The following is a 24,612-nucleotide window of genomic DNA, read 5'->3' as shown; positions in this document are numbered from 1 at the left end:
TATGTGTAGTGGTAACATTTGAAAATATATTGAAATAAGTTACAGATTATAGATCCTAGAGCAAAGGATTAAAAATATAACTCGTATAGCTATTTAGCCAATAGCTGAGATAAAATGGAATACAGATGTTCCTCAGCTTACAATGGGGTTACATCTTGATAAACCCACTGGGAGTTGAAACCATCATAAATCAAAATTTTACTTAGTACACTATATAGTATCAGTTGTGTACTTTTGTGATCTTATGGCTGACTGGGAACTGTGCTTTGAGTCACTTCCCAGCATCGTGAGATAGTATCGTAGTATATATCACTAGTCCAGAAAAATATTAAGTTTCATAATTCAGCTTCTACTGAATGCATATCCCTTTTGCACCAATGTACAGTTGAAAAATTATAAGTAAAATAACATAATTTGGGGGTCATCTGTACTAAAAGGTAATAATAGTAGTAGTAGGAAAAAGTACAGGACAGATAAATAGAAAATAAATAGTAGCAAGATGGTAGCATTAAACCCAAACACATTAATAATTTTATTAAATATAAATAGCTTAAGCATTCCAATTAACATGCAAATGCTTTCAGAACAGATAAAACAGCAAGACCCACATACTTGCAGTTTATCGAGTACCCAAATAAAATGTAAAGACACAGGTTAAAAATAAGAAGATGTAAAATATTTATCACACCAGTTCAAATAATGATAAAGCTGAAATGATTGGATGAATATCAGAAAAAGTAGACTTCCAAGAAAGGACTATATTATTAAGAATTTACAGGGTACAATTTATAATTACAAAGGTTGAAGTCATCAAAGAGTTATAACAAATGAGTTTAAAACACAAGCTTAAGACACAAGAAGGAAAACCTACAGAAATTTAAAAAATACATAAAACTACAATTATAGTTAGACATTTCAATAAATTTATCAGTAATTGATAAAACGAGTAGATAAATATACAGTCATAATAGAATTAAATAATGATACCAGCCAACTTCACCTAATTGGTGTTTAATACCACTTCAACCAACTACTACAGAAATATACTTTTCAACTGCACACAAATCATTCACCAAGATAGATGATATTCTGGTTAATAAAAAAAGCAATAAATTCAGAAACAAAAAAGTTATACAAAGTATGTTCTCTGATCAGCATAAAATTAAATTAAACAACGATAACAAAAATATATCTAAGATATCTATAAATATTTGGAAATTAATACACTTCTAAATACTTCATAAAAATAAACCATGAGGGGAAATTAGGAAATATTTTTACTAAATAATAATAAAAACAATATATTTCAAACATTGTGAGATTAGCTAATTCAATGTTCAGAGAGAATTATAGCTTCAAATACTTCTATTAAAAATACGAGGTTTAAAATAAATAATTTAAGATTCTGCCTTAGAACTCTAAAAAACAAAACAAAAAACAGATAAATAAAAAGAACTCTAGGAAATTGAACTCATAGTAAATGAAAAGCTGGAGATAATGAAGAACACAAAAATTTGGGAAAAGCCAAAAGAAGAGAAATCAATGAAACAAGAAACTCTTTTTATTTTGTTTTAAAAATTAACACATTGTTTCATGTTCCTGGCCTTTTCTCTCAACAAAATCTGAGACTTATCTGTGTCATAATATATATGACAGATATATTCTTATATTGTTTAGTAGCATTCCATAGTATGAATATACTACAGTTTATTTCCTTTGGTTTTACTTTTTCAGCTTTTGGCTATTGTGAATAAAGTTGCTATGAACGTTCCTGTTCAAGATCATGGTAAATGGGTGTGTTTTTTTAAATCCAAATTTTAATTTTATTTTTAAGAGACAAAGTCTGGCTGTGTTGCCCAGGCTGGATTCCAACTACTGGGCTCAAGTTCTCACACCTGATTTCCAAGGAGCTGGGATTAGAGACACATACCACCACACCAAACTGGTCAATGTGTACTTCTTTTTCCCCTCTCTGGGTTCTCTAAGAGTGGAATGCTTGATGACATTATGAGTGTTTGTTTAAAATTTTAAGAAAACTATTTTATAAAGTAGTTGTAGTATTTGACAATTACCAAGAGAAAAATATGAGTATTTGCATTGCTCCATGTTTTTGCTAACATGTGTTGTAGTCACTATACTGTTATAATTTCAGCCATTCTTGTAAGAAGTTGTATCTCTTTATGATTTTCATCTGTATTTCCCTGATAACTAAAAAGTCTAAACAATTTTCATGTGCTTATTTATAATCTGCGCATCTTCTGTAGAATGTTCATATATTGTGTCATTTTACATTGAGTTGTTTGCCGCCTTTTCATTAAAGCATTGATAGAATTGAAGAATTCTAAGAATCCTTTGCATATGCTAGATACAAATTTTTTGTCAAATATGTGTTGAGAATAGTATTTTTCCAGTTTGGAGTTTGTTGTTTTCTTTTCTTAAATATATCTTTTGAAGAGGTGACGTTTTAAATTTTGATGACATCCAGGTCGTTAATTTTTCTTTTCCATTTACTGTTATTTATGTGCTAAAAACGTGTAGTCTATCCCAGGTTCATGCAGATTTTCTCCTCTGTGTTAATACTGAACTATTGTTCTGGGTTTTATGTTTAGTCTGTGATCTCACTTCAATTAGTATTTTTCTGTGTGGGATGAATTTCAAGTCAATGCTCATTATGTTTTCAGCACCATTTTTTGAAAAGACTATCTTACTTACTGCTATTAAATTCCAACGGCTATTTCGTAAAACATGAATTGATCATTTACAAATCATCCATTTCTGGACTCTCTGCTCCATTTTAATGACCAATATGTTTTTATTTATGCTAATATCACAGTGCCTTTATCTTTATAGCTTTATCATAAGTCATGAAATCAATGAGTCCAAATTCCCTAGTTTTGTGTCTATGTTTTGAAATTGCTTTGGCTATTCTAGATCCCTTGCATTTTCATGTACATTTCATGTTCAGCCTGTCAATTTGTACCAAAAAATCTTTTGTGATGTTGACTGGGATTTCCTTGAATTTATAGATCAATTTGAGGAAAATGCACATCTAAAACCTGTTGGATCTTTTAGCCCACAAACATGATCTACTTATTTATATTTTTAATGTCAGTAGTGTTTTGTTGTTTTCAGTGTAAAGGACTTGCATATCTCTTATTATATTTATTTCTAAATATTTTGTATTTATTAGTTTCAGTTGCATATTCTATTTTTTTAAAGTTCATTTCTGGCTGTTGCAAATCCATGTAAGTTGGATTTATACATTGACCTCACATTGTATCTTGATTAATTTTATTTACTCAAGTAGTTTTCTTATTTTATTTGTTATAATTTTTATGCAGATAATTATCATCTATGAATAGAGTTTATATACAAATAATTCTTTTCTAATCTTTATTTATTTTATTTATTGTTATACTAAAGAACTTCAGATACATGGTAGAATAGAAGTGAAGTGATCATCCACCTTTCTTTGTTGTTGTTTCTGATCCTAAAGGGCAAGAATGTAGTCTTTCATCAATATTAATTAACTATAGCTTATTTGTTGCTACCGTTGTGAGGTAGTGAGCATAGTACTCCATAGGTAGTTTTTCAATCCACATCCCCCCGCCAGTACTCCACAGTGCCTTTTATTCCCACTTTTATGTCCATGTGCACTCCGTGCTTAGCTCCCACTTGTAAGTGAGAACATGCAGTATTTGATTTTCACTTCCTGCCTCAATTTGCTTAGGATAATGGCCTCCAGCTCCATCTATGTTGCTTCAAAGGACTTGGTCTCATTCTTTTTTATGGCTTCATAATACTGCATGGTATATATGTACTATATTTTCTTTATCCAGTCCACAACTGATGGGAATCTAAGTTGATTCCATGTCCTTGCTATTGTAAATAGCGTGGCAATGAACATACAAGTGCACATGTCTTTTTGGTATAATGACCTTATTTTCCTTTGAATATATACCCAGTAATGAAATTGTTGTGTTGAATGGTAGTTCTGTTTTAAGTTATTTGAGAAATCTCCAAACTGCTTTCCACAGTGGTTGAACTAATTTACATCCCCGCCACCACTCTACAAGCATTCTCTTTTCTCCTCAGCTTTGCCAGTGTCTGTTGCTTTTTGGCTTTTTAATAATCATCATTCTGATTGGTGTGAGAGTATCTCCTTGTGGTTTTAATTTGCATTTCTCTGAGAAGTAGTGATGATGAGCATTATTTCATATGTTTGTTGGCTACTCATATGTCTTCTTTTGATAAGTGACTATTCATGTCCTTTGCCCATTTTTTATTGGAGTTATTTGTTTTTTGCTTGTTATTTTAAGTTCCTTATAGATTCTGGATATTAGATCTTTGTCAGATGCATAGTTTGTGAATATTTTTTCCCATTCTGTAGATTCTCTGTTTACTCTGTTGATAGTTTCTTTTGCTTCATAGAACCTCTTTAGTTTAATTAGGTCCTACTTGTCATTTTATGTTTTTGTTACAATTGCTTTTAGGAACTTAATCTAAAATTTTTTTCAAGGTGGATGTTGAGAGGGGTATTTCTTGGGGTTTTTTCTAGGATATTTGTAGTTTGAAGCCTTACATTGAAATCTTTAATTCATCCTGAGTTAATTTATATATGGTGAAAGGTAAGGGTCTAGTTTCATTGTTCTGCATATGATTAGTCAGTTACTGAATTTACTGAATAGAGAGTTCACTTATTGAGTAAAGAGTTCTTTCTCTCTTGCTTGTTTTTGTCCACCTTGTCAAATATCAGATAGTTATAGGTGTTCAGCTTTATTTCAGAATTTTCTATTCTCCTCCGTTGGTCTGTGTCTGTTTTTGCACCAATACCATGCAGTTTTGGTGACTGTAGTCTTACAGTGTAGTTTGAAGTTGGGTAATGTAATGCCTCCAATTTTGTTCTTTTTACTTAGGATTGCTTTGGTTATTTGGGTTCCTTTTTGGTTCCATATAAATCTTAAAATAGGCATTTTCTAATTCTGTGAAGAATGACATTGGTAGTTTAATAGGAATAGCATTAACCCTGTAATGACTTGCTTTGGGCAGTATAGTAATTTCAACAATATTGATTCTCCCAATGCATGAGCATGGAACAGTTTTTCATTTATTTCTGTCATCTCTGATTTCTTTCAGCAGTTCTGTGTAGTTCTTGTAGACATCTTTCACCTCCCTGGTTAGCTGTATTCCCAGATATTTCCTTGTCTTTGTGGCTATTGTAAGTGGGACTATGTTCTTGATTTGACTCTTAACCTGGGTATTATTGGTGTATAGAAATGCTACTAATTTTTGTATGTTAATTTTGTATCCTGAAACCTTACTAAAATATTTTATCAGTTTTAGTAGCATTTTGACATAGTCTCTAGAATTTTCTAAGTATAGAATCATATCATCAGCAAAGAGAGATAATTTGAATTCTTCTTTTCTTATTTAGATACCTTTTACGTCTCTCTCTTGCCTGATTGCTCTGGCTAGGACTTCTATTACTAGGTTGAATAGAAGTAGTAAGGCTGGGCATCCTTGTCTTGTTCCTAATTTTAGTGGAAACACTTTCAACTTTTTATCATTGAGTGTGATGTTAGCTATGCACTTGTGATAATTGGCCTTTATTGTGTTGAAGCACACATTCCTTCTTTATCTAATTTGTTGATAAGTTTTATCATGAAAGGATGTCGAATTTTGTCAAATGCTTTTTTTGCACTGATTGAGATGATCATATGTTTCTTGTCCTTCATTCTGCTAACATACATTATGTATCAGATTGACTGATTTTCATATGATGAATGATCCTTATAACTCAAGGATAGATCCCACTTTATCATAGTGTATAATCCTCTTAATGTGCTGTTGAATTTGGTTTCCTAGTATTGAGGATTTTTTTCACCTACGATCATAAGGTATGCTAGCCTATATAAATTTTTTTTGTAGTGTTCTTGTGTAGCCTTGCTGTCAGGGTATTGCTGACTTAAAAGAGTGTGAAAGTGTTCCCTCCTCTGATTTTTTTGAAATAATTTGTGAAAAGTTGGAGTCAATAATTCTATAAATGTTTGGTAGAATTCATCTGTGACGTGATCAGATTCTTGGCTTTTTGTTGTTGGAAGTTTCTTGATGACTGATTTAATCTCCTTGTTTGTCATTTTTTTTTTTTTTTTTTTTTTTTTTTTTTTTGCGGGGGGGTGTTCTGTTTCTTCTTAATTCAGTCTTTGTAGGTTTGGCCTTAATTTGTGTTTCTTTTTTCAGTTCCTTGAGGCATTTAGTTGTTTACTTGAGAGCTTTCTTTTTTAAGGTAAATGCTTATAACTATAAATTTTCCTCTTAGAACTCCTTTTGCTGTATCACATACATTTTAGTACATTGTGGTTTCATTTTCATTTGTCTCATTTTTTAAATTACCCTTTTAATTTCTTCTTTGATCCATTGACTATACAGGAGCATGTTTTTAAATTTTCACATATATGTCAGTTTTTCAGTTGTTTATTTGCTATATAATTAGGTTAATATAGGTTAATTCTATAATAATCAGAAAAGATGCTTATTATAATTTTATTCTTCTGGAATTCATTAAGACTTGTTTTGTGACCTAGAATGTGACATGTTGTGGACAATGCTCCATGCATACTTGAGGCAAATGTGTATTTTGATGTTGTTGTGTAGAATGTTCTGTTTATATCTGTTAGGTCCGTTGGTGTATTGAGTTGTTGATGTCTGCTATTTTCTTATTGAATAACTGCCTGGATAATCTCTTCATTATTGTGAGTACTGAAGTCTCTTACTATTACATTGCTGTATATTTCTTCCCTCAGATCTGTCAATGTTTGTTTTATGTTTTTAGTTGCTCTGATTTTGAATATATATGTAGATGTATCTACAAATCAGATAAATGGAATATGATGGATATGATAATCCACACCAACTAAGGAGGGCAAGTGTCTTGCATATATTGGTACCTTTATGCAAATCACCAGTGTTGTCCCCTTCAGAGAAACCAATTACCCCAACGGCCCTCTTCTGGAGGACATAATTGCATAAAGGAATCCTTTCCTCTAGATCTATTACTTCCCTAGGCCACAGTGTTTGTTCATTTAAGCATGGGCTACATAAATTTAGTCACAGCCTTTATTGGGGCCTTATCCTCTGGAGATCACAATATAGACTCCAGTGTGGATAAGGCCCCATGAGTCTCTCCCCATCTCTAGAATGTGCTTCACAGTGTACAAAGTGCTTAGCCTCAAGCAGCTCACTACTGACCTTAAGAGAACATATACAAGACTTTGGGAAAATAATGTCCTTCAAAAAAAGATATTTTATTTTTTACCTTATGAAAGTCATAAATGCAAAATGTAATATCTAAAAAAATATGGAAGAGTATAAGAAGAAAATTTTATTCCAGAAAGCAACCTAATCTATAACTCATATATAAAAGCTCTTAATATGCTACAGTGTATCTACTGAATCCATTATTTAAACGAATTACTGAAATTTAGAAAACCACAGTTATTAACAACTTAATTTTTTAAGCAGAAATTATTTGTTGCATTTCAGCTTGCATATTTCAATTAACATTCATTGATCCTTCCTTGTTTTTCTTGGCCTTGATGACCTTTAAAGAGAGATAAGAAAGACATAATGAGACCCTACATACTGAAATGAAGCTCTGCTTATGGTTCTCTTTTCACCTGCATGTCTTTTCTTCCCATTGGCTACATTATTCTCCTTCTACCCTATGAAAGCTCATTAGTCACAAAGTTATGAAGATCTACCTTCAAAAAACTCATTTTCCTCCCATTAACTAATCCCTTTGTCTTTTTCCTTCCTGAATAGATTTTTGAAATAAACTTCTGTGTTATCCTGGTTAACCAGGTGCCCAATTTTTTAAAAGTTTAGATTTGTAACATTTGCAGAGTCTGGTGGTATACATATTTTTCACATGGCTGATTTCAAACTACCACATGTTTAACAAGCAGTGCATACAATTCCTGAATTTCCAACAATAAGCTGTGTTCAGTAAGGATAGGAGTGAACTCCAGCACACTACTTCTAGTAGATATCTCTGCCCCAAGCCCAATTGCTCTGTAATGCAACTCCATAGATACCAGAATATTTTTTGCTAAAATGTCAAAGTGATCAGGCATTCTTCTGCATAATTTTGTTTCAATTTTTCATGTATTTTCAACAATAAAGTTCCCATTTATTTACTTTTGTAAAAGCCACACTTCTGTTTCTTTTTTATCTTTGGGCCTCAGTAGTCCCTTTTCTTTTTTTTAATCTTTGGGTCCCAGAGTCTTCTGCATCTACTGAATTTCAGTTGCACGGAACTCATTATGCTGTGTCACGCTTTTGGAATTTTCATGTATCATTTCCTTTGCCCAAAAGTCCCTCTAGTGTCTTTACCTTCCTAAAAAAAATACTATCTCCCACAGTTCAGTTTATTATGATGTGCCAGGCTGTGAGATAATTAATATGTATGCAGTGTTTGAATGTTTAAACCATTCCAATGAAGTGGAGACTTCCATTATTTTAGAGGACCAATTAAACTATTTCTCCAATATCAGCCAACTAGTGCTTGTTAAAGGCAGGATTCAAATCAGATCTGTCTTATTCAAAGCCCTTGCTCTTAAGTCCTATGTTCCCTGTCCCTAGACACATCTTTAAATCAATTAACACTAGTATTATATCCTTTCTACAGCTGTATGAATGCCTTTACCTTAATATCCTTTTGAAAATCCTCCAGTTACAAATGCAAGGGCATTGTTTAGGTTATCCTTTCACTCGCTGGACTCTCTGAGTAATACATGAGGAATCTGGTGTTCCCAAAGCCTAAGCCAAATTATTTGCCTCTTTAGCAAGCTCATTCTCCTCTATCCAGTTCCCACCTTGATGAAGCTGTGACTTCCACACACCAGTTTCAGCTTGCGGTTAACTGTTCTCAGTTGAAAGCAGAAGAGTCGAAGTTTATCTCCTTTCTCACACTTGATATTGTGCCATTTTCCATTCCCCACTACATCCATGGATCCTGTATTATCTTTTATTTCATAGATTGTGTTCTTCTTGTGTATGCTTTTCTGCAAAAGAAGATTAACATCCTGTTTCTGAGAGGATTATTAGTATCGTATACATGAGAAAGAGCCTCATGACAAAGTTAATGCAATATGCACGAGAGGAATGACAGGTACAGATCATACATGTGGCTTGGCCTGCCATCTCACAGGGCCCATCTTTTATTATCCAACAACAAGGTATTTTTCTTCCTGCAATTTTACACCAATAAATATTTCCCTCTTTTTCTCCTGCTACCACCTTCAGATCAGCTGAGAGTAAATAAAGCACCTAGATATAGAGGAATCAAAAATTCCTATAGGACTTCTTGGCTTATGGTCCTGTGGAAAACCAAATGTATGCTTTCTACAATTATTCAGTCAGTAGATTATGAGGAATTTCACTTTATTATTATTTTAATTTTTTAAAATTTCAATAGCTTTTGGGGTACAAATGGTTTTGGGTCACATGGGTTAATTATATAGTGGTGAATTCTGAGATTTTAGTGCACCCATCACCCAAGTAGTGTACATTGTACCCAATATATTGTTTTGTATCCCTCACCTCCCTCCCAGTCTCCCCCTTCTGAGTCTTGAAAGTTTATTATATCACTCTGTATGCCTTTGTGTACTCATAGCTTAGCTTCCCCTTATCAGTGAGAACATACAAAATTTGGTTTTCCACTCCTGAGTTACTTTGGATTATGAGGAATTTTAAAGGAAAAAACGTCTATGACACAATCATTCCTTCTTTTTCAGCCTTCCTCATTACTCATTCTTTTCCAGTATCTTGTCCCCATTGACCTAGATCCCTCCATTCATACTCTGTAGTTTCTCACACACTATTACTCATCAATTCTGTAATTGTATTTATAAGCAAGATCTCTTAAAGACAGTGTGAGAAAATGTGGAGGTAAATTTAAGGGGCTATCTTGGAAGACATGTATATAGGGTTATAAAGCAGTCAATCACATAAAATGTTAGTTGAGTTCATAGAAATGTGTAATGTTTCAGAGTGGAGAAAGGGATGGAATGCATTGTCCTAACTAGCATCTTGAATTTGGACATGGACATATCAATAAAACTCTGTGCCTTGTAATTATTTTTTTTTTGTAAATAATATGATGAGATTGCCTTATCCTCTAAGTATCATGGAATTCAATATTTCTCAGTTGTTCAATGCTGTCTTCATAAATAAATGAATAAATAAATAAGACAGAAGAGCAACAGCACAAATGTTTAGATTGTATGGATAGCTGTTGAATGTATTTGCATTTATGAGCATACCAGCCAATCCACTTATTACTCCAAATATATGTCACAACCAGAGTTCAACCTTAGTAGCACGATTCATTATTTAAAATAAATTTATCAAAATTCAAAGTAAAATTATCAGCGCTCATTGGGATGGAGCAGAAAGAGATGATGTTATTAGCCTGCTCCCGTTGATTTGGACCCTGTATTGTCCTCTAGTTTATTGTGGCTGACAACAGATTATTACTGCTAATATTTCTTGGTAACTCTTTTTCAAAGTCCCTACATTTACTTTGGCGTAAGAAAGTTAATAGGTCACTTAGTCCTATTTCCTATTTTGTGGGAAAACTTCATCAGTATCTCTAGTCAATATAAATTATTGTGTTCCAATATTGAGGCAGTTAGCTAAGTCTGACAAGACATTTAGTTCCAGGTAATGGTAGAGAAAATTAAAACAAAATTAAGGGATTACCTTTTGTACCATAAACAACCCATACACCATTGTTCCAGATGCTTGCTTGTAAAGTTGACTGATCTTGGGAGTTTTATTTGCTATTTCGATAATTCTGTTTGGGACCTCAAAGTTTTGATCAAAGTCAGACACAGATGATGCTTCCTTTATTTCCATTACTCCTTTACATTCAGAGTAATCAGATATGGTAATGACCTTCTTCCTTATGAATTTCTCTTTCAAGCTGATGTCGAAGACTTTCACATGGAAATACTGAGTCTTACTGGCCACTGTAGCATGAAACATTGTGCTTTTCCCATGTTCTGGGGACTCATATTTAAATGGTGCTGTTGCTTTCAGTACCATCACTGTCACTGGGTCCTTTTGGGGAACATTTCTTCTCGTATCCACCTGACATTGGGCCTGGGTTTGCTGATTCTGTGTTGGGCAGACACAAGAAAACAAACTTAAAACTTTGAGCAGGAGGTCGGACGCGGTGGCTCACGCCTGTAATTCCAGCACTTTGGGAGGCCGAGGTGGGTGGATCACGAGGTCAGGAGATCAAGACCACCCTAATTAACACCGTGAAACCCCGTCTCTACTAAAAATACAAAAAAATTAGCCGGGCATAGTGGCGGGCCTCTGTAGTCCCAGCTACTCGGGAGGCAGAGGCAGGAGAATGGCGTGAACCCGGGAGGCGGAGTTTGCAGTGAGCCGAGATCACGCCACTGCACTCCAGCCTGGGCGACAGAGCGAGACTCCCTCTCAAAAACAAACAAAACAAAACAAACAAGAAAACAAAACAAAACGAAACAAAAAACTTTGAACAGGAATACAAAGTCACTCTGCACGAGTGACTCTGCAGAGCTTTCGACCCAACAACTTTCACAGATACGTGGAGGTGGGGGCTAGGCTAGACAGGGATTGCTGAACTGAAAGGAAAGGCACATGAGCTGGTATAGTTTAGCTAGTGAAAGTCTAAGGTAGCAGACAACGGGCTTGGAAATTAAATCACCCTCATTGACTCAGAATAATCTTCCTGAAGCAAAGCATGATTATCTGCATGAACAATCTAGAGCAGCAGATGATGAAAGCATTATTGTGAAGAAACTTTAAAGAAAGATTAGAATATAATAACAAATCCAAATATCTCCTCTACCTACTTAAATTATCAAAGACAATCAACAAAGTGAAAACAACTTGGATAGCATTAAAAATGAAGAACCATGCCCACCACAAGCCTCAAACATCATTAGATGTTCTAATGATCAAACATTCATTAGAAATTCTAATGATCACTAGTGTACTCTACCATTTTGAGGACCCAACTCCTTTGTTTCTTCCCAAGAAACAGTGCTGTTACAAGTGGAAAGACTTGGCCTGGCTCAGCATATAAGTAGTCTCAGGTAGAGGATTTCTGGTTAGAGCTATGTCCTCGACAGCATTTCACAGTGGCTAGAACACTAACAATAATGAAAAAAGGACAAGTTTGTTTATCTCATGTCCTCTCCCCACAGTGGCCTGGCCTATTTGAGTTGCAGCAGAATACTTTTCTGAAGAGAACGTTGCCAGATCTGTACTAGGAAGTGTGGGGAGCAAAGATGAGCCATGGACTTGTATGTACTAGTACTAGAAGCCAAGCTACTTACCTGCACAGACCAGAAATGCTTAGTGGTCTGTCTTGGTGTTTTACACACAGTGATTGCCTGTGGGTAATTGGACTTTACTTGCATGTGGCTTCTCACCAATGTAAACAAGGTATCATAATATAGAAAACAGTTTTCCCTCAGCAAATCAGTAACATGAAGAGTTATGCATGAGAGTAACAATAGTAACAGTGGAATGCACTGTGACTGGGTTAAAAAAATGGAGAAGAGGACCAGGAAAGAGTGTACCTGAGCAAATGAAGTGTTGGATGGAGTTGATGATGAGGTATGGGGTAATGGGGGATGATCCGTGGCTGCAGATGTGCTGGCTCCTGAGGGACGTGGGGGCTCACTCTGCTCCTGGGGCACCTTAATCCTTTTGGCTTCAGTCTTTCCTTTGTTCAGAGTTTTTCTTTTCTGAAAGCAGTTTAATTTTCCTGTTAATGGGGTTTAGTATGAAAAGAAGCAGAGCAAGTTTTCATTACAACGTAGTAAGTTCTATTTATATTGGATGGGATGTCCTTGGAAACCCCATGGAATTACAACCTCTCACTTGAAGATATGGACAATAGATAATATTGGGTGTGGATTGTTGCACTAAAAAAGAGATAGATGATTTCAACAGATGCATTACTGTTATCGCCACTGTGGTGTGATGAGAAGAGCACTGGACTTGGAATGAGAAAATCTAGATTTGTGTAAGGATGGGCAAGATGTATATTAAATATGATTATTACCACATTTTTATAATGCAGATGATAATATATTTATGTCACAGAAATTTTTTACTACATTTTTATGATGCCTAACTCTTTACCCATCACAAAGATGATCCATAATTACTAATTTGGTAAATCTAAGCTGTGTTGAGATATTAGTGAAGAGCCATGTGCCATAGCAGAGTATCTTCTGTGGGACTTCAATCCTGCTCCTCTTTCTCAAGCTTACCTGAGCTACAGGAATCCTCTCTCCTACTTCAGATGTCAGTGTGTTTCTTGCGGTGGGTGCAGGTGCCACAAGACCCACTTCTTCCTGGTTTATTTTTTTCATTATAACTACTCCTTGTGCTTTCATTTTCCTAGCAACTGACAAAAGAAAAGAAAAAGGGCACAATAGGCCTAGACTGGAATAGCTTATCTAAGACAGCTAAAGCAGTTTCAATATTACCTGCTGTCAGCTCCTGCATGAGAGTTCGGATTTGCCTGTTACCTCTACTACATTAACCCAGCCTGGCTGCTAGGAGGCCAACAGTAGCATGGTAGGCATAGGCACTGTCTCATTCTCCTCAGTGCTTTCCTCACTCCTCCCCTGTGCAGTGAGAACATGCTTCCTGTCCTGTGAACTCCATGTGCCTCAGTCAACCTTTTCTCAGTCTTGTTCTCCTACCATTTATTTTAAATATCTAAGGTCATGATGCTGACAGGCTGGTCATGTTCTGTGCAATATTTGTTCAAATGACAGAAATATGACCTGAAAGGAAATATGATCTGAATTGTAATGTGGCAAAGTGCTAATATTGGCTTTTGAATTAAAAAAAATAGTGATTTATATTAAGTGGAGAAATTCTATACTTCTCTTAATAGAACTATTTGCTGTGCAAATTGGTTAAATATAAATATTTCAAATAAAATGCATTTTAAAAAGTAGCTTTTTTTTTCTGACATTTCTAATTTACTGAAACCGTCATCCTCTCATAAATCCCTGTCTTTGATTTTTTATCCATACCCCAAATACATTCTTCTAAATCTATCGATCTCTTTTATATGAAACAGAATGTTCTAAATTGCCAACTGGTCAGTCTCTGAGGTGCCAACATCCCCATGACTGCTGAGTTATAAATTGGGAAAGGGATGTACCAGCTATGACCAAGGTGGGGTTCTACTCAAGACTGGGGAGACTCAAGGCAGAGTAGCCATGTGCAAGGTTTTCCCTATTACCTTTTGACCTCTCTTTTCGAAGATTGTTGACAAGGTTTTTAAGTGGTGGCATGTCTTTGGCCAGTTCTATTAGTTTGTCTACACAGGCAACACCTTGGAACTTTTTTTCCATCAAATCTGAAATCTTAATTCTGTTGTATTCCTCTTGCATTTTTGTAGTTAGTCCTAAATCATAGGCCAGTAAGGACTTAATTATTATAAAATGATACTCATCCATGAGCTCGAATCCTTTCAGCAAAAGAATTTTCTTGTATTCATTCGCCATTTCTGAAGTTATAGCTTGGCCTATAAAGTAAAAATGACACACAACATTACATATTTATGCAGACAATTTTAAAAAATGAGATATGCTTTTGTGAGTGAGTGTCCCAGGACAAAATGTTGTCCTTGGATGTGTGTAAGAAAAAGGAACTAAGTTACCAGCTGTGTCACTGTGAACAATGGATCAAGACTTGCTTTATTAGGAGGTTCAGTGAAGTTCTTCCCTTTTAATGTTGATTGTTGAGTTGGGTCAGAGGTGTGTGTGGTGAAATGATGTTTGGAAACAGGTAATCGTTGCAGTGTTTATAGTATGGGTTTTGTGGTGTCAAAGTCCCTGGTTCCCCTTCTGATACTTTACTGGGGCCTCAGCCTATCCTTCAATGCCTACCTCTTGGTTCCTGACTCTTCCCATACTCACTATGACCAAAGTGGCCTAAGTATAAATGCTGCAGCTACTTACCTTATATGAACAAACTTCTGCCACAGCACTACACTTCTGAGTAGTGAAATGGACTCTAGACCTTCTTGGCTCTCCCTAGTCGGCTCTCATTAGCATTTTGTCTCCCTGGGACTTATTCTCTGTGTCTCATGCATCTACAAAATTATCATTTTACTGTCCTCCTAACTGTTCTCTAGTGTAGAATTGCAGCATTTATTTTTTGTCCATTTGTTTGTTACAGTCAATTATTTACCTCCAACTAGTCTTACTTTTACTAAAAGATTTCTGTCAGACAACCAAGTAGGTTTCTTTATGGATAAAGGCACGACTCTATTTTTCCTGAAATCCTTCAATAAGTTTTGATTTTTATTAGTATAAATTTCCACTCAGCATGACCTGAAAGGCCTTGAATAAACTATAGCTTTCTTTGTGTATGTGTCTGTTACTTTTGAATTTCTTACATCTTATGCTCTAGTAATATACAATATGTCATTCTTTTTCAGGTCTTCTCACTGTTAATTCCCTTCCCGCTACCTGGGAAAGCATTCCCACTTTTCTTCCTCTGAATACTTCCTTAGAGTTTTTAATGCTTAATTGAGGCTTTATCTTCTGGGAGCTGTTGTGGTCCCAGTCTCACGAATGTGTGCCTCTTTAACCCCTTGTGTACTACCTAAGGGTATTCAGTTCTTAATGTATATTCCAATTTTCTATTTAAATTTGTGGGTGTTCCTTTAGGTTGGTGACCATATGTTTGTGCAACTTTTCTATAATTAGAGTGTTCTAATTCTTAGGGCTGTAAATTGTTCTCTTTTGGGAGATAATGAGTGTTCCTGTGTTCAAACCTATCAAATAAAGAAAAATTTCACACATGGGCACATACAGTAAAGCCAAAGAATATTAAAAGCAAAATGATAAAATCTTCCAGAAATACTGAGTAGAACACCTACAAAGATTAAATACTCTGATTGAATAGTCTGTAGCAGGTTAAGAAAGTAATTTTTACATAGTATTGATCCATAATTATATATCTGCAATTTTACAACCTAAGAAGAAGCTGAAGGATGAAAAGATTTGGTGGGTTTCATGGCCTGGGAAGGGATGAGAGTTAGCAGGGAAGTGTGGTACCAAAATCACTTTGCAAATTAGAAATATGATGTAAAGTAATACGTGGCTGATATGGCTTGGCTATGTCCCAACCCAAATCTCATCTTGAATTGCAGTTCCCAGAATCCCTATGTGTCATGGGAGGGACCAAGTAGAGGTAATTGAATCATGGGGGTGTTTTCCCCATGATGTTCTTGTGATAGTGAGCAAGTTCTCATGAGATCTATGGTTTTATAAACATCAGGCATTTCCCCTGCTAGCACTCATTCTCTCTTCTGCCACCCTGTGAAGAGGTGCCTTCCATCAAGATTGTAAGTTTCCTTAGGCCTCCCCAGCCATGCAGAACTGTGAGTCAATTAAATCTCTTTTCTTTATAAATTACTCAGTCTCAGGTATTTCTTCATAGCAGCATGAGAAGGAACTAATACAGTGGTTATTTTTAATCTCCCTTATTCATCTCACTTTAATGTGTATAATGACATGGTTTGTTGAAGAACTCTTAATGCATTTGATATTAGGATGTTGATATTACCTCTACTGGGACAATTGCAATGCCTACATACAATGTATGCATTAAGTAGTCTTTCTAAAATCCCTCCCTGAGTAAATGAATTAAAAATCAGAGTTGTCCCAGGAGTTTCAGGTGAAGTGCTGTGAATCAGTTTTCAAGCAAAAATATTTTTCAAACTAAAATTTTGTAACTGGTCAAAATGTTATTTGAACGTTATGGTTTAAAAAATTATTCTCTTGTTTACTTAGAGTGACATTAGTAAGATTACAGATAAGGAAGTTCTAGACTTTCATTATGTCATGGAAACACCAAATAAATAACAATTTATGAACCAAACTAATGTTTTCAGCTGTTAAGAAGTGGTTGCAACAAAAGAAATTCCAAACCAAGATTAAGCCACACTCAAAATAGTAGAAAACTTCTAGGTGTTTTTCTTTGTCCCTGTTTAACTTTCTCCCTTGAACGGTGTGATGTGATCAGGAGAAAACTTCCTAATTCCTCATTCCTCCTCTGGAATAGAAGGAAAAGTGTGGAACTGCTTTGCAACATTATGGCTTATCTGGAGGTTCCTTGAGGGACTAGTATCTGCTTCACATGACTTGGAGCATTGATGGAAATGGTGACATAGTTTAAATGTCAGATTTGAGGCTGCAAAAGGTAGCGGTGGGTGCTCCAGCTTGTGAGAGCTGCATGGGATCTGCTACTCCCTGGGTGCCAGAAGGCAAGAGATTATGGATAGAGGAATACAGTAGAACATCTACGGTTACCAAAAGAGGCAGATGTGGCTCTTAGGGAAATTATGGCTTAAAAGCAGTGTGTATATGAGAGAATTACAAAAAAAAAAAATGCATACACATAAGCCCAGGCAAGACACACGTCCATATAGGCCTCAGATAACATTTAGATTTCATACTTAGATGAAGAGTGAAAGTCCTCCCCTGAATGATGCCATTTAATAATGGTTGAGAGGGGGCTGTTTTTATAAATGTCCAGTTTTCAACAAAAAGTATGAAACAAAAAGAAACAGGTAAACATGGTCAATTTAAAAGAAAAAAAAATGAATCTCCAAAAACTTTCTCTAAAGAAACAGAGCACTCAGACTTTCTTGTTAAAGACTAAAGCAGCACTCTTAAATATGATCAGTGAGTTAAAGGAAAATATGTACAGACAACTAAATAAAATCAGGAAAATGGTTAATAAAATGAGAATATACAAAAAAATAGAAATTACCAGAAAAAAATCCCATAAATTCTGAAGCTGAAAAACACATTGACTGCATTGTAAAATTCACTAGAGGTTTTCCTCAGCCTACACCAATAGACAGAAGAATCGGTTACCTTGAAGACAGGTCATGTGTAATTATCAAGACTGAAGAACAAATTTTTTTAAAAGATATAAAGGAAAGTGAACAGAACTTATAAATGACTTACAGTACATCATCAAGTAGGACAATATATGCATTATGTAAGTCTAAAAAGGTGATGAAAAAGAGAAAGGAATAACGAAATTACTTGAGTAAATAAGGACTGAAAACTTTCCAAATTTGAGAAAAGACAAAATGTACAGATATAAGAAACCGAACAAGCTGCAACTATGTTAAACTCAAAGAAACTTACACTATGACACATTATTATCAAATTACCAACTCTCAAAGACAAAAACAAAATCATTTAAAAAGCATCAAGAAAAAGGTCACTCATTATATACAAGAAATCTTCAATAGAATTATGAGCACATTTGTCAGTAAATACTTTGTAGACCAGAAATAGTGGGACAATATATCTCAAGTGTTTAAAGAAAAGTCTGTCTATCAAAAACACTATATCTGGGAAACCTGCTTTCATAAATGAGAGAAATTAAGATATTCCTAGATAAATATAAGCTGAATGATTTCATTACCACTATATCTACCCTAAAAGAAATACTAAAGAGCTTTCTTCAAGCTGAAACACAAGGATGAGGCAGTAACTCAAACTCATACAAAAATATAAGTTCTTCATGAAAGGTAAATATATACATAAATATAAAACATGGCTTTTGCTATTTTGATTTGTAATCACTTTTAATTATTTTATAGGATTTAAAATGTGAAAGCAAAACTATTTATAAATCAATGTCAATTGGTACATATTATATAAATGCAATTTGTAATATTAACATAAAATTTGTGTTGAGGAGCTGTAAAGGAGTAAACATTTCACATATGATTGAAGTTAAGTTGTTATCAGTTAAAAATAGATTGCTATAACTTTAGAATATCATATGCAACCTGATGATAACCACAAAGATATCTGTAGGATGTACACAAAGGAATAGAAGAACATTAAAATGTTTCACTACAGGAAAAATCAACAAAAAGAAGTCACTGAGAGAGGAGAGACAAAAACCTATTAAGACATACAGAAAATAAATGAAAAATGGCAACAGTAAGTTCTAAGTTCTTATCAATAATTAGTTCAAATGTAAATGGTTTAAACTTACTAATCAAAAAGCATATTAAAATTACATATATAGATATATCACAATGAATTTAAAAACAGGGGATCCAACTATATGTTGCATACAAGAGGCTGATTTTACAGATCTAAGGACAAGGATAGAAAGTGACAGAATAATAAATATATTCCATTGAAATATTAAATAAGAGAGCAGAGTTTGCTATGCTAGTATCAGATAAAATAAAAATAACAGTCAAACAGTGTTATAAGAGACAAAGATTATTACATAGTGTTAAAAAGGCCAATTCACCTACAAGATATAAAAATTAGAAACACACATGCACAAAACATCAGAGCTCCTAATATATGAAACATTTACGGAATAGAAGGGAGAAATAGACAGCTCTAAAGTAGTAGTAAGAGACTTTAATGTTCCACTTTCAATAATAGATAGAACAACCTGACAAGAAAATTAGGAAAAAATAAATATTGAAAAACATTATAGACCACTTATAGACCAATTGTATCTAACAGATTTATCCAAAACAGTAAAGCCAACAACAGTGGAATACACAGTTTTCACATGAACATATGGAACACTGTCCCAAAATATACTACAAATTAGGACACCAAACAAGTGTTAATAAATGTTAAATGTTTGAAATCATACAGACTATATTTTTTTATCATAATGGAATAAAAGTAGAAATCAACAGAAAGAAAACTAGAAAATTCATGACCACGATAAAATAAACAACACAAACAATGAAACATGTACAAAGAATCACAAGTCAAATTTAAATCCATATTTAGAGAAATTATATGAAAACACAACGTATTTCATTAAATGCAGAGAATATGGTGATGAGGGTAATTTGAAGATTTAAACAACTACATTTACAAAGAAGAAGACTCTCAAATCAATAACCTGACTTTACACCATAAAGAACTTAAAAAAGTAGAACTAAACCTAAAGCCATCAAAAGGAAGGAAAAAAGAAAAATTAGAGGTAAAATTGAGATTAGAAAAATAATAAATAAAACCAATAAAAACAAGAGTTGGTTCTCTGAAAATGTGAATAATACTGACAGAACTTTAACTGAATTAACATAGAAAAAAAAGGAGAATCAAATAATAAAATCAGAAACTAAAAAGAGAACATTACAACAGATTTCACAGAAATAAAAAGAATTATAAGAGAATACTTTGAACAATTGTATATCAATAGGTGGGATAACCTAAATGAAATGGATAAACGGATAAATTATTAGAAAAATACAACCCGCAAATTTTGAATCATAAAGAAACAGAAAATCTGAACAGTCATTATGACCAGTCAGGAGACTGAATCAGAAGTCAGAAACCTCTCAGTAAAGAAAAGTCCAGACTAAGTGGTTTTACTGGCAAATTCCACCAAATATTTAAAGAAGAATTAAGACCAAAATTCTTCAAAGTCTTTCAAAATTTGAAAAGGAGGGAACACTTCCAAACTCATTGTATAACTCAGCATTACTCTAATGCAAAGCCAGACAGAGGAGAAAATTACTTCAACACAGTAAAGTCTATATACAAAAACACCATAGCTAACATTATTCCCAATGGCAAGAGACTGAAAACATTTCTTTTGCTCCTGAAAGATCAGGAAAAAGACAAGGATGAATTTTTGTTCACTTCTGTTTGAGACAGTACTGAAAGTTTAACACAGCCCCCACCCCAAACAATAGACAAGAAATGGAAAATATAAAATATCTAAATAACAAAGAAAAAAGGTAAATTAAAAATTTAAAAACTCTAACTCTTCATATATGTTTAATCATGCAGTTTTGTGCATGTATGTTTTTAATTGTTATATCTCATTGTGGTTTCTATGGGTTTGATTTGCATTTTTCTAAAGATTATTGCTGTTGAACATACTCATATGTGCTTATTGGCCATTTGTATAGCACCTTTGAAGAAATGTGTATTCAAGTCCTATATTCCCAAAATAAGCGAAAGTGTGATCTCAAATAAATGTATGTACATATATGTTCATTGCAGCATTAATCACAACAAAAAAATGTGAAAGTAGTACACGTGTCCTTCAATGGATGAATGAATAAAAAGAAATATGGTTTCTTATGTATTTTATGGTAAATACATAAAATGGAATATTATTCTACCCTAGGAAGAAAGAATATTCTGACATATGATACAGTACAACATGAAGGAACTTTGAGAACATGAAATGAAAAAAGCCAGTCACAAAAAGCACACGTATACTGTATGATTAAACATACATGAAGAGTTAGAGTTTTTAAATGTATACAGACGGAAGGTAGAATGATGTTTGGCAAGCTCTGGAGGAAAGGGAAATGTTGAAATTGTTGGTTAACGGATTTAGAGTTTTAGTTTTGCAAGATGCAAAAGCATTCTGGAGGTTGGTTGCACAACAATATGAATGTATTTAATACTACTGAACTGTACACTTGAAAATGTTTAAGATGACACATTTTATGTTACATGTTTCTTAACACAATTAAAAGAAAACCATTATTATTCAAAGCTTTCAGAAGTTTGGCAGTGAAAATATCTATACCCACAGCTCTTTGAGAAGAACTACTCATTATGTAAAGAAATAAATCTAAGAAATGTTGGAGGCCAAAAGGGAAGTAAGATCAAACAAATAGTTTAATTAGAGTTTTTACTATCTTAAAAATAAGTAAAGCCAGAGTGAAAGAAAAGAAAACAGGAACGATATGAACATACTCTTACAGTTGAAGTTTTATGTTTGGGGGACCAGAAGATGTGAGAGTTTGCTAAGGGGAATATAGATTTTTTAAAAATAAGAAACTTGACAAGGAAGGAGAAGAAAGCACAGAATAAGTGCTATAAATTGAAACAAAGCAAGATGGCAAAACCAAGTTAAAATATATACCTTTATAGAATGTGCATATCTGGACTAAACTCATTAACTAAGAGGAAAAATTTTCCATTTGTATTAAAAATAAATCCAGTCATATGTTGCTGACAAAATACAAATAAAGTATAAGGTCACTTAAGTTTGAGAAACAGCTGGAAAAAGTTATATTCTTCAAACTTTACCTTAAAGAAAGACATTTTAGGAAAAATGGTGTAGATTAAAATAGGCTTTAGTCAATAAGTATCAGCACATAGTTTCACTACATAATGGTAAAGTATGCAACCTGTAAAAAGATATAATAATTTAAATTATATGTATAATCTGTTATTACTTTAAAAGATAGCATATAGAAATTTTTTCTTCTCTCTAAACACACACATAACATATATACTTGGATATACATATTCTATGTAAAAATATATGGTAGAAATCAAAAGAACTACAGTGAGGAATTAACAAAATCACTATTAGAGTTGGCGATTTCACCACCTCTCTCAGTTACTGAAAGAACAAGGTAAAAAAATAGCTTAGATTTAGATTTAGATTTTTCAAACATAATTAACAAGCTTACTTAAGAAACTTTATCTTACTTAAATAGAATTTGGAATCCAACATTTATAAACTCTTCTCAAATACTCATGAAGTAATTAGGAAACTCTCATTATGTACTAAGCCATAAAAAAGTCAAAATGTATCCAAAAGTAGGTAATATATAATTGATTCTCCCTGTCTTTTTATTATATCTTGCCACAAAAAATGTTACCTATCACTGAGTAAAGCATAGACCATTTGAAAAAGAGAAATACTTCTTCTTACACTTGCTGTAAAACGAAGAATGAAATGAAACTGATTCATGAAAATGTAAAGATTATTTTTGAGTAAAGGCTTGTAAAATTGAGAAATTAATGTGTGCACATGTCTATGCTCTTTAATATAGAGATAAAATCATATAATAGAGATTTATGTCCTTGTTTATTTTTTACTAAATATTACTTCATAATAATTTTCCCATGGGACTGTCTTCTCTTTTAACTTAGGCCCAAACCCAGTCACCGAGTTTCCTAGTCATCCTCTAGCCAAGAAAACCAAGTATCTCCTCTAAATATCAATTTATGCCAACAGACACCTAAGAATTAATTTTAAAATTTGCTGTAGACAAAATACATTTTTTTGGTTTATACCCCAATTGTGGTAGGATAAAAGATACCTATTTTCTACCTAGACAGGTAACGGATTCAGTTCTCAGTTTTCTGAATATGATTGATACAACACTTCTGGTCTCAAGCAGTCCCGTAACTAATTCTCCACTGAGATGGTATGGTTATCAACTAGATACCTAGATCTTTCTCTCAAGAACTTCCCAGAAATCTCACCTTAATGGATACTTTTTCCACAATAGTCTTCAGAAATCCTGGAGTCACTGTCTTGTTTAGGACAGGCTCACTGTCCGTAAAGCTTTGGAGAGAGTAAACTGCAGACTATTATAATCTTGTAAAGGGCTGAGAAATGAAAGCTAACAAGGAAAAATGACACTTGTTAGAGCCTCTCTAAATCTTGATTGTAGATGGCCTTCTCACACTGTACTAACTCCTAACTAGAAAGAAGTTACATAATCATGGAACAATTTTGAGGCCACGCCTATCAGCCTTTGTAGCTTTCTATTTCAGATGTCAGAGAAAGTGGTCAGTTCCTCCTTATAAAAAGTAATCTCAGTTACAAGGAGAAATGAGAGCAAATGGTGCTTCTTCTTTGCTTTTTTGACTTACAAATACTTGCTGAAAGGAATTTCAAACTCAGAACTTTCTTATAAAGCTAATTTACGTTTAGGTCATTAGAAACCAGTAGCCCCTTGAATAAGGATCTTAATATCAATTTGGGAAAGGCAAAACACCAAGGTTTCTCCCTCCTTTCCTGTTCACAGAGTGGCAGGAGCAGGAAATCTTGGTAGAGATGTCTATTGCTACCAGAACTTGACTTCATCTCTTGGATAGGGGTGGGTATACCATGAAATTGTTTTTGTTTAAATAATACCTACATATTCACTCAGTTATTAATAACTGATACACCTGGAGCTTAACAGAGGCAGAAAGTATGTAATATGAAGGATTTACACATGAATATGTAAATCCTTACTCAAATAATTTGAAAGAGTTTCATACTAGTTGCTCTCTTGAGTATAATAACTGCCTTACCTTATTAAATTCATGATTATTCATGTTTTTTGCATTATTCATGGGTAGTTGGTTTATATCATGATTGAAACCTTGAAAATTCTGGAAGAGCACTGAAACTCTGGAATGATAGGGGGCCTGATAAACCCTTTGTACTGCAATTCTTTTTTCTGTGAAGAACAGTGGGTGCACTACAAAGTATCATAACTCTGAATTGTCAAATGAATGGTATCAGTTAGCAGACAGTGCTGTGTTACGAACTAGTTGATCTGTAAGCAAAATGTGATCATGACTGGAAAAGGATCCCAAAACAGCTAATAGGGGAAAATGATCCAAGGCCATCTACAGAGAAGAATAAAGTTGATTGTCTTAATCCAAACCGGCAGCATAGAGAGAGTTAAATTTTAGATTTGGAAACTGTCTAAACCCCACTAAAGCAGGAGTAAATCAGAAAAACCAAAAGGAT

The 24,612-nt window shown here is 33.9% G+C and overlaps 1 protein-coding gene across 2 annotated transcripts in view; it reads right to left on the bottom strand.

Annotated features, from left to right (window-relative positions):
• Window positions 1-7,283: 7,283 nt before the first annotated feature.
• Window positions 7,284-24,612, bottom strand: part of MNDA (myeloid cell nuclear differentiation antigen) — a 44,630-nt gene continuing 27,301 nt past the window's right edge. Inside the window, exons 1-7 of one of the 2 annotated variants that reach the window (XM_050758110.1) lie at window positions 23,349-23,584; window positions 14,324-14,608; window positions 13,335-13,471; window positions 12,636-12,803; window positions 10,762-11,178; window positions 8,874-9,062; window positions 7,284-7,600 (exon numbers count right to left, since the gene is read on the bottom strand). In XM_050758110.1, coding sequence (XP_050614067.1) covers window positions 7,553-7,600; window positions 8,874-9,062; window positions 10,762-11,178; window positions 12,636-12,803; window positions 13,335-13,471; window positions 14,324-14,588 — 1,224 coding nt within the window. In that variant the 5' untranslated portion in view covers window positions 14,589-14,608; window positions 23,349-23,584 and the 3' untranslated portion in view covers window positions 7,284-7,552. Of the gene's footprint in view, window positions 7,601-8,873; window positions 9,063-10,761; window positions 11,179-12,635; window positions 12,804-13,334; window positions 13,472-14,323; window positions 14,609-23,348; window positions 23,585-24,612 lie in introns of those variants that run through there. The other variant, XM_050758121.1, reaches the window with a different exon arrangement.

This window comes from Macaca thibetana, chromosome 1 (assembly GCF_024542745.1).
Source record: "Macaca thibetana thibetana isolate TM-01 chromosome 1, ASM2454274v1, whole genome shotgun sequence".
Lineage (NCBI taxonomy): Eukaryota > Metazoa > Chordata > Mammalia > Primates > Cercopithecidae > Macaca > Macaca thibetana.
Note: the sequence above shows the minus strand (reverse complement) of the source record. Positions and strands in the feature narration are given on the sequence as shown.